The sequence below is a fragment of the Lygodium microphyllum genome, chromosome 4 (assembly GCF_053477565.2).
Source record: "Lygodium microphyllum isolate KBCC chromosome 4, Lygodium_microphyllum_v1.1.10, whole genome shotgun sequence".
Lineage (NCBI taxonomy): Eukaryota > Viridiplantae > Streptophyta > Polypodiopsida > Schizaeales > Lygodiaceae > Lygodium > Lygodium microphyllum.
The window spans coordinates 64,184,371-64,195,226 of NC_141138.1; the positions used below are offsets into that span (position 1 = coordinate 64,184,371).

The window sequence follows — 10,856 nt, forward strand, 5'->3', positions numbered from 1 at the left end:
ATACTTTGGACATGTATCCATAGTCTCGTATTCTCCTCGAAACAGTATGTAATCGTTGATACATGCATGGATGTTATTGTAGTCCATGCCAAGCTTTCGTAAAACATGTCGTGCATCATCACGAGACTCAGGCATGGTATTTGCAGGTAGTAATATATGATATTTCAATAGCCTGAAAAAAATCATAAATACCTTGAAAAAGCACAAATACTTTTAATAATAGTGCCGAAAAAAATCAACGAAGCGTATGTACAAGGTACCTGAACAACTCAGTCACACTTGTATCGCTCCACTCGTATTTTTCTTGCACACTTAAGAGTGCAAGCAGTGTCTTCAAGCGAGATACTCAGCACCCATCATATAATGGTATGGATTCTTCCTCTCTAAGCAGATGAGAAGTCTCGACATCCATGGGAATCAATGCATTGACATTGCCTCCATTTGAGGCTCCAAGATTGTAGGTAGGCCTGGAAGGTTGCTTGTCTCCTCTGGCATTGATGGTATAGATTGGCCTTGCAAGTGGTGGATTGGCTCCCACACTCCATCCATCGCACGCCCACAAACTCTTCTAATTGGCCGCAAAGGGTGCACTCCTCCTTGGGACGAGACATCACCTCCCTGGATAGAAAATTTGCCAGCGAGACCCAATCTTATTGTATATGGTATTCAATTAGCTTGCGAGTACAATGCATGATTGATATTAACTTTTCTTACCGTTTGCTGAAAATCCGCAATCGCCTGATCAATGATCTCAGATTGAAACTCGCTAAATCGTCGTATGTGTTCTATAAACAATCGGCATTTTCGTCTAATTGCCAGCTTACATTGAGAGTAAGGACATGGGACACGCTGATTAAGATACGCCTTACGATCTTGAACAACAGGACCTTCATCATTTTCCATTTTGTCTATGTTACAACAAACAATTTGTTTTTGTTATTATTATTTTTTTTTCTTAGATTGTTATCCTCTCCTTCCATCTCTCTCTTTTTCTACGATTACGACCACAACCACGACCACGACCACGACCACGACCATGACCATGACCATGACCACGGCTACGGCTAAAACTACGACCACGACCATGGCTACGACTACAACTACGACTATGACTACGACTATGACTACGATAATATCATAGTACCCTAGTATCTAGTACCTAGTACCTAGCATATAGTATCACAGAACACTAGTATTTAGTACCTAGTACTCAGTACCTAGCACATAATATCATAGCATCTTAGTATCTAGCACCTAGTACTCTAGTATCATAGTGCCAAGTACCCAGTACTATGATACTATGTAGCAGGTGCTAGGGTACCTTAAGCATTATGCAGTAGATGTGAGGTTCTATGGTACTAGTTCCTAGAGGCTAGGGTAATATCACACCATGTGCTAGGTACTAGGCACTAGGTACTAAAGACAAGGCTACTATGAGAGTGTGTGCTAGATACAGGGCACTAGGTACTAGCTACTAGGGTACTTTGCTACTAGGTAATAGATCTTTTCCTCTCTCATTTCCTCTCTCTCCCTCACCCTGACCCTCTCTTTCTCTCTTTTCTCATTAGGTTTAATGATCTTTCTCTTTTTTTCTCTCTCCTCTCCCTCTCTCATTTCCTTTTATCTCTTCCTCTCCCTCTCTCATTTCCTCTCCCTCCCTCGCCCTCATCCTCACCCACACCTCTCTTTCTCTCTTTTCTTATTATGTTTAACATCTTATCTCTTTTTCTCTCTCCTCTCATTCTCTCTTTTTTCTCTCTCCTCTCCCTCTCTCATTTCCTTTTTCTCTTTTCCTCTCCTTCTCTCATTTCTTCTCCCTCCCTCTCCCTCTCTCATTTTCCTATTATGTTTTCGTCTCCCCCACCTCTCCCTCTCCCTCTCCCTCTCTCATTTTTCTATTATGTTTAATGTCTCCCTCCCTCTCTCTCTCCCTCTCCCTCCCTCTCCCTCTTCCTTTCCCATTTCCTCCCCCTCCCCCTCTCCCTCTCTTTTTCTCTCTCTTTCTCCCTCTCCCTCTCTTATTTCCTCTCCCTTCCTCTCCCTCCCCCTCTCTTTCTCTCTCCCTCCCTCTTTCTTTCTCATTTCCTCTCCCTCTCCCTCTCTCTCTCTCTCTCTTTCTCCCCCTCCCTCTCCCATTTCCTCCCTCTCCCTCTCTTTAATTTCCCTCTCTTTCTATCTCTCCCTCTCCTTCTCTCTCATTTCCTCTCCCTCTCTCATTATACACAAATTATACAAAAAATAAATAAATAAGAGAGAGAATACACTCTCCCTCCCTCTCATTCTCTCATTTCATCCCCCTCCCTCTTCCATTTCCTCCCTCTCTCTCTCCCTCTCTTTCTCTCTCTCTCTCCCTCTCTCTCCCTCCCTCTTCGATCCCTCTCTCATTTCCTCCCTCTCCCTCTCCCTCTCTTTCTCTCATTTCCTCTCCCTCTCTCAATATATATACACAAATTATATGAAAAAAAGTAAAAGAGAGAGAGAATGCACTCTCCCTCCCTCTCCCTCTCTCATTTCCTCCCCCTCCCCCTCCCCCTCCCTCTCTTTCTCTTTTCCTCTCTTTCTCTTTCTCTCCCCTTCTCTTTTTGTTTCTCTCCCTCCCTCTCCCTCTCCCTCTCTTTCTCTCTCATTTCCTCTCCCTCTCTCAATATACAAAAATTAAACCCTAAACAAGTAAAAGAGAGAGAGAATGGACTCACTGTAAAGATTTAGCGAGGGTTTGGCGGCTCCTCTTCGCGACGCCGACTCCTCCTCTCTTTCGTGAACGATGGCGGTGGCGGCGGCAAGCCTTCTTCCTCTCCCTCTCTCACCCTCTATGCAAAACGATCGCTCTCTCTCTCGCTCTCCCTCTCAAAATGTCTCACGAATGCGCAAAATGAAACGTGCTCGGGTTTCGGCTCTCTTTTTTTCTTCTGTGGGGTGTCGCTATTTGCGTCGCAAATGTGACGCTAATAGCGACGTCGCTATTCTTGCGTCGCTACCCACCGTCGCTATACATGCATTTCCTTGTAGTGCGTGTGACATTTCAAATATTGTTTTGAATTTACAGATATCGCATAAGCGATGCCTAACAAATTGCAAACATGGCTAACATCGTTGCTTTAGGGATGCCCTTTCTGATGCAAAGAATTGTTGCAAAATGCATCGCTTATGCAATGCCAAAATTATATTTTTATGGTATGTCGCATAAACTATGCAAGGTAGTCAATTATGGGACACCTATTATTTTTCCATGCATCCCTAAGACCCCTCGTTCTTGTTGTCACATGATCAAGAACCTATGAAAGTTTAGAAAACGCTTACCAAAACATGGTTGAGGGTTTTTATATCAGGTGCCTTTCTTTTTTGGGTGAAGAATGGAAAGAGGGAGAGATTGGAGTGTTGGTTTATGATGTGAGTGGAAGTCTAGAAGTCCAAAGAGTTTTGAAGTTATATAAGTTGAGTCTTAAAAGTGTTTTGGGGGGGGGGGGGGGGGGGGGCGGGGAGAGGCAAGGAGGAGGAGAGGGTGAAGGGATTGTCAGGTTAGTCCTAGTGTTTTGATATTCTTGAAAACAAGGGTGCGCTATTGCGCACAAGAGCATTGCCCTTCTTTTTTGCGAGAGAGAGAGAGAGAGAGAGCCCTTTTCTTTTTCGAAAATAAGCTCTTCTTGTTTTAACAGCAAGCTATTCACACATTTCAAAGCTAAGTGGACTACTTAACTAAAGTTAATAGTAGATAATTTGTTTGGAACCTTCACCACCTTGTTACGCACTGTTGTATATGTATATGCCGTTAAGGGCGATGCTAATAAAGAAGAAAGTACTCGTATTCAAGAAGAGGAAGAAGAAGAATTTATGTGTGAAAGGCTCGATGCAAGACTCAAGCATTTTTAGGCGCTTACAAATATGCCATGGGGGAGGCAGGGTACATGTGTTTGAACTCACACGCCCGTGCTACTTGAACCAATGCCCGGATATGCCAAGACCCTGCTGGAATACTCAGGTGGTTTTCTCGTGAAAAAAATGAAAATATTCAAGTATCAATCCACCAGGGTTGAAAAGCTGGAAATTGGAATGTGGGATGGGCAATCTTTATAGAGAGAGAGAGAGAGAGAGAGAGAGAGAGAGGTCTTACTCAGTGTGAAGTCATCAGTTGGCGAAGGGAGAACGAGGAGGGAGAAGAAGGGGCTGCAGCTGCGCCCGGTGACGACGACGTAGTACTTGGAGTGAGACCGGGCGTAGTATTATTCGTGTCATGGAGTGCTGTAGTTGCACCATCAAGGATACAGTTATTATTATTGAGAGTATTAAGGGAGCGTCGATGAGCGGGGGACTTGCACGGGAACTCAGGGACGAGGTTGCCATGCTCGTCGTAGAGGATGACGCCAGAGAAGGCCGGGGGCTCGCACCTCTCCCCCAGCAGGATGGAGCGCTGCCACAGTAAGTGCCCCTGATCATCTGCACGATACTGCCCCGCTATATCGTCGACATCATTTATACGATCCTCGATATCACCACTGATCTCCTTGTTAATATCGGCCACTTGCATCCCTGTTCGATCACTGATCCTAATCAGCTGATCATCTGCTCCGATGCCCAACTTGATGTCTGGCGCAACAACCGATAATTCAGGTCGTCGCCGGCCGCCTTCCTCCATAATTGTATATTCCATCTTCTCCTTCTCTGCAGATTCTGAATTAGACGGCTGCAGGAGGCGTTTCTTGCTGCTGCTCAAGCTCAAGTACCTCTTCACCTGCACATAACTCGACATGCAAGCTGGCATGCAGCAGCTGATCATATTGTGGCCCGCACCACTGTTGCGTCTCTGATCCTCCTCCTTTTGCAGGCCGCGAGCATCGTCTGGCGCAGTATAACTACTGTATTTATCACCATCCGACTGCAGCTTCTTCGTGCTCCTGCATACTTTCGCATGACTTCCATCCGTATAATCCAGATCATCACGATGGTGATGATGATTACGAGGAGCTGATTGATGGTCAGATTCCACGTCTGATCCGTTGCTAATGGAGCTGTCTTTGCTCTGCACACGATTAATACGAATCCTCATTATTCCTCCCATCATCAGCACCGTAAATACCACCATGCCTACAGCAACCGACATGATCAAATATCCATCTCCCTCCTTATATAAGCTCGTCATCCTCATCACAAACCCAAGCATGCCTGAGGTTGCGCCAGCTATCTTTGGCATCACCCACATTCTTGCCTTGATGAGCTATGAACCACACAGCTGATTGTCTCCTAGAAACAGGCCAGATCATAAGATCTGATTGTCCCATCCATAGCCATGTAGGATATGATCATATGCTGGCACTGAAGGATGATCAGAAACTGTAATTAGTGAGAATTAAGATATAAGGAGCTTGAGTAGCTACAGGGAGTCTCTCTGTCTCTCTCTCTCAGATAGGTCGCTTACTAGCATCTACAATCGAGAGAAGATGGTGATCAAGCAGCTGGTCCTAAATACCTCAATACGATCTTCCGCCAATGCTGCATTTGGTCTTTGGTCCGATTAAACCTTATTTTATAAGTCCGTCAAAGGGAAAACGGACACAATCTCCGAAGCACAGGACGTGCTCGAATGCATTAAACAAAAACAACCATTAAAGAATTTTTTTTTCTCAAGGTCGCTGCACGTAGCCCTTTTCTAAGGGTAGGTTTAATATAATCGCTGGCTAGTCTTCACTAGTGAGAACTCGTGTGAACCGGTGACCTTATCCCTGTGAGATGATCACATTAACACCATGATGATTTCACCTACTCCATGTTACTCACTTCCCTCCCTTCACCTACACACCTAAGCGCGTTCTGCACCCCTCTACCTAACACTGTTTTCTTGATGTCTTGTCTTGTATCAATCCAACATAATCACGCTAACATAGACATTTAGATGGATTCCACACATCCTTCCAAGTATCGACGGTTTCAAAAAACCCCGAAGCTTGCAGCACCCTTCCATAAACACTTTTCTGAGGAGGGAAAAATCCAACCCCAAACAAGTCTATCACAACAAAATTGATTGGCTTGCGTGCCCAAAATGCAGTCTTTTCTTTGCATGCTTATATTTTTCTTTTTACTCTATTTAAAAATTTAGAAATAAATACTAATTCAAAAGTAGTCTCAAGAGATTCCTCTTCCTCAACATCTCTTCTAAATTCTTCTTGCTTCTTCTCCTTTGTCTCTTCTTTCGTTTTTCTATTCCTAATACAATTTCTCTTCTTATCCTCTTTCCAGTGGCCAACCTCTTACAAACTCCTCATCTTTTTCCAACGTGCATTCTATTCTTGTAGCTAGGTTTTTCTTGTAAAGACTTAAGCTTTCACCTCATAACACAATACTAATTAGATCACCTATCATGATTGCAACTTTCATTGATCTCATCACCTATTATGGTTGCAACTTTCGTTGATCTTATTCAAGTTGGGACTGATACTCAACCTTTGAGATACCAAGAGAGATTGGGCCCATCTCTAGATAACTAGGCCTTTCATAGGGATGCACATTTATGTGGTTCATTGGGTACTTCTCTTTGATGTCAAAGTGGAATTGATACTCTTTTATTTTGAGATGTCAATGGAGATTAAGCCCATCCTAGATAACTAGGGCTCTCATGGCGAAATATGTTTAGGTGGTGTACTCATATACTCCTTTTTGATTTCAAGTTGGAATTGATGCTCCTTCTCTAAGATGCTAAAAGAGATTAAGCACATCCCTAGAAATCAAAGCTTTTAGAGGAAAGCATATTTAGGTGGTTTATCACATACTCCTCTTTGATATCAAGTTGGAACTAATACTCCTTCTCTAAGATGTTAAAAGATATTAGAGATGCTCATCTTTGATGTCAAGTTGGAACTAATGGTCCTTCTCTAAGAGTTAGAAGATATTGCGTTCGTCCCTTCGAGAGCTAGGATATTGAAAAGTGAAAAAGTTCCAAACTCTAGGCGATTTATCAAATACTCTTCTTTGATGTCAAATCAAAGTCAATGTTCTGTTTGAGATGTCAAAAGTGATTTGATCTAGTAAATTTTGAGCTTTTAAAATCATAATAATTTCCTAATATTGAAGATTTTAGCATGAAATTGGAGATTTGATAGCCTAAAACAGTTATTTCTAGAGAAGAAAAGTATAGATATCCATATAATTGTATATATCAACATATTATAAGATACCTCTTAAAGTGATGAGTTTGTCAGATGTGAAGTTGAAACAATAGATGCTCCTTCTTTGCGACATCAAAATAGATTACGCCCATTCTTAGATAACTAGGGTATTGAAATGAAAAAAAGAGGGAAAAATCTAAGGTTTTCTATTTAATATCTTCACAAATCGATATTCACTTGGAATTGATACTCCTCTAAGATGTGAAAAGAGATTGGGCCCATGCCTCAATATAACTAAGGTATTAAAAAGCAAGTAAAGCTCCAAAATGTAGGTTTCTTATTAGGTACTCCTCTTTGATGTCAAGTTTTGGAACTTATGTTCCTCTAAGATGTTAGAATTAGGGAGTGAACCTATCCCTAGATAAGTAAGGTATTGAAAGATATGTAAAACTCCAAACTCTTGGTGGTTTATTCAATAGTCCTCTTTAATACCAAGTTTGAGCTTTGCTCCCCCTTCTCTAATATGCTCTAAACTCTATGAATTGGATCAAGGGTGAGTGAAGCTTTGTCAACCAATCTTAGTGCTTGTTTTAAACATCCACCCTCTTCTTTTTTTTCTTAGCTAGAAAAAGTGTAGAACTATCACCTTGAGATAGTTGGTTGACAATTTGCCTTGGTTGTTTGGCAAATATTTTTGTTCAATTTTTTAAAAGAGACCATGAATAAGAATGATATTTTGAGGATTCTTAGGTCACCTCAGAACATGGATTTGAGAGGCCCAAATCTCAAAGAATTGGTCAAGGACTTAAAGGACACAGTAAAACCAAATGAAATTGTAGAGACATGTGATACTATGGGCCTTCTTTAGTAGAACAAAAGCAAACACAAAAGCTAAAGCGTGCTAATTGTAAATTGGGCTATTTTTTTTATAGCTTGGAGATGAATAATATATCAAATACATGCTTTGTGGAGTGCTCACACAAGGCATGGGGGGAGATTGTACCCAATTGGTCTTTTCCTTCATGTCGTGCAAGTTTTCTCTCTTGTTTTTTGTGCAAAAGTAGAGTTCCTTTGTTCTTGGGGACCTTTCGGCGCTTACTACGCATGCATATAACATCCAATCTGTGCACCAAGGCCATCAGATCCTCAATCTTTCCCTCCTTAGATCCCTCCTATCCCTGGTTTCCCTCAGTCTCTCTTGCCATGGAATCTAAGCAATCTAGTACAAAGACAATGTCTTCTCTTGCCCATAGGAAGCTTCATCATGTAGAGTCCTCCCCTATAATTGCAAAGTTTCCAACCTCCCTTAGAACTCCTATTCAACAAAGAGAGCAACCTGGACCCTCTTATGCCCATGGAGAAGAAGACCCTTCCAAGTCCAAGAGAAAGAGAAAGTTTAGATTTTATCATATTTAGAAACATTTTAGTGAGATAAGGAAGGCACAAAAATCTACACATCATGTGATTCCAAAGACAACATTTCTCAGAGTTGTCAAAGATATTTCTTATAGATTATCAAGGGTGTCCACTGAAGTTGGCATGTAAAAAAAATGAAAGCTTGTATCCATTCTTTGGCTTGAAGAGGCTACTGAAGACTTTGTTATTGATTTTATGAATGATGCTTACATTGCTACTGCCCATACTCATATAGTGACTTTAATGAATAAAGACTTTAGTATGGTAAGCGGAATCATGTATATGTTCGACAAGGTATTGAGACCCTTGCCTACTACTGATAAAAAAGCATTTGAGATCCTCAACGTTCCTCCAAAATTGTCTAGGAGAGAAAAATGACTAGTGATTGAGGAGGTGACACATTTATACCCTACAAAGACCGCCCTCAAAAAAGTGTCTGCCGCCTAACAAGAACGACCATAAGAGATTGCAGAGTCAGAGGATGAAGTTTCCAAGAGGAAAATCGCTATCCTTGGTCCTATCAATTTGAAGAGAATGGGGGAAATATATGAGCAAATGGTTGTGAATGTCTCTTGCACTTCTTCAGAAGAAGACAAATCCATGCTTGTTAAGAAAGATATTCAATTGTCAGATTCTGTAGTCTTTTTTTGCATAAGGTAAGGCTTTTTAACTAAATTTTTTTAAAAATGGAATGCAACTGATATTCCTTTGTTTTTTCTATTGGTTTAAGGGCGTTGATTACTTCTCTTAGCCAAGAAATATCTAAAACTATATTTATCATTGATCCATTGTTATCAGTGGAATTGTTTTCAAAATCTCGTTCAAACATAGAATTAATTTTTAAAACGTTCAATCCAATCACAAACTACCATTGTTTTTTCTTACGTCAAAAGGTACACAATTTTGCAAAGGGCTTAATGTATACTTCTTTATAGTATACATTTCTTACTAACATCTTACTTTGCAAAGGACATTGGAGCTTAATATATATTGATATTCTCACGAGAGAAATTATCCTTATGAACTCTCTCAATGATATCCACGGTCAAGTAAAAATGTGCGCTGAATACAATAATCCTCACTTTTTTGGTTTATTTTTTATTTTATTTGATTGTCTTTTTTTAGTAACATTTTTCCATTTACAGTGTTGGCAGGTTGGTGGTTACTTTTTGGACACCACATATGAGGATCTTGCCGATCCTCAAAAACCATATAGCTTTCTCTCTTGCAAGAAGTGCCCTTGCAAAATGATGCACATTCTTGTGGATGGAGAGTGATTTCAAATGTTTGTAGGACAATAGATTCAAAGATTCTCAAGATAGGTGGGGTTAATGTAAGTATATTTCACATTCTTTTTTGAGCACTATGTCCTTTAATTTTCACAACAATTGCTGTATTATAATCAAATTTTATAATCAGTTTCTTTGTTTTAACTCCCTACAAGTACGAACTATCACTACCCTAACTTCTGACTTTTTAAGATATATGTTGGGTACAATTTCCAACTTATTACAATTTTCCTTGTAGTGCCAAGATTATCTCAATTCATACACATGGTGGATAAGAGAGAGATGTATTTAGTTAATTTTGGATAGGGCAATTACACCTGGGCCTTCTATACTCACCCAAACAACCCCACTATCTCAAGACTATGAGCATATAGATATTATTGACTTATCTATCGAAAGAATATATTTGTAGATACAATATCTATAATGTAGTCTTATGCCCTTCTCGACTCCAAGTAGAGGGAGTACCCAAACATATAGGTGGCTAGCACCTCATAACACAAACAAAGGGTGTATTCACTAGCTTATCATTGTGGCCCCAACATCATGCGTTGTCTCAACATATAACACATATTCACAAAGTCCATTCTTCACAACATTCATTCCAAAAGATAGTGTATTCCTTACCAAATCAGTCCCCAAGGAAATGAATATACTAAATCTACAATATAGGGAGCCTCACACTCATCGTGGGTCAATAGTTTGAAACCAAGTGCTATGCATGAAGGAGATAGCTCTCTTTATACCATGTGAATGCAATGAAATGTAAAGTAGATGACTTTGAGTTCACAAATATTCTAATTAAATGAAATTAGCATTGTGAATATGTTCAAATATTATTTTCATAATTTTTCTTTACTATAAACTTTCCTACGATTAGACTACTCCATGCCACTATATCTCTTAATACTTAAAATAAGATCAAAACCTATATGAAAAGTGCAACAAATAATCTAGTTTTGAATCATATTTAGCACATAAGACTCCCTCTCTCTCTATTGTTTAGGGTTTTGCTTGCAATGGGTAGTTAAGAGGTATTTCCATGTATATTTTC

The 10,856-nt window shown here is 40.3% G+C and overlaps 2 protein-coding genes across 2 annotated transcripts; both read right to left on the reverse strand.

The window, feature by feature from the left end:
* Positions 1–260: 260 nt before the first annotated feature.
* Positions 261–3,384, reverse strand: LOC148037106 (uncharacterized). Its single transcript, XM_087677240.1, has 3 exons — positions 2,697–3,384; positions 715–908; positions 261–618 (listed from the first exon to the last, which is right to left on the reverse strand). Exons 2-3 carry the CDS (start codon positions 901–903, stop codon positions 418–420), a joined length of 390 nt encoding a protein of 129 aa, XP_087533366.1. The 5' UTR covers positions 904–908; positions 2,697–3,384; the 3' UTR covers positions 261–417.
* Positions 3,385–3,805: 421 nt separating this feature from the next.
* On the reverse strand, positions 3,806–5,607 carry LOC148037107 (uncharacterized). Its single transcript, XM_087677241.1, has 2 exons — positions 5,414–5,607; positions 3,806–5,310 (listed from the first exon to the last, which is right to left on the reverse strand). Exon 2 carries the CDS (start codon positions 5,195–5,197, stop codon positions 4,112–4,114), a length of 1,086 nt encoding a protein of 361 aa, XP_087533367.1. The 5' UTR covers positions 5,198–5,310; positions 5,414–5,607; the 3' UTR covers positions 3,806–4,111.
* Between the last annotated feature and the right edge of the window lie 5,249 nt (positions 5,608–10,856).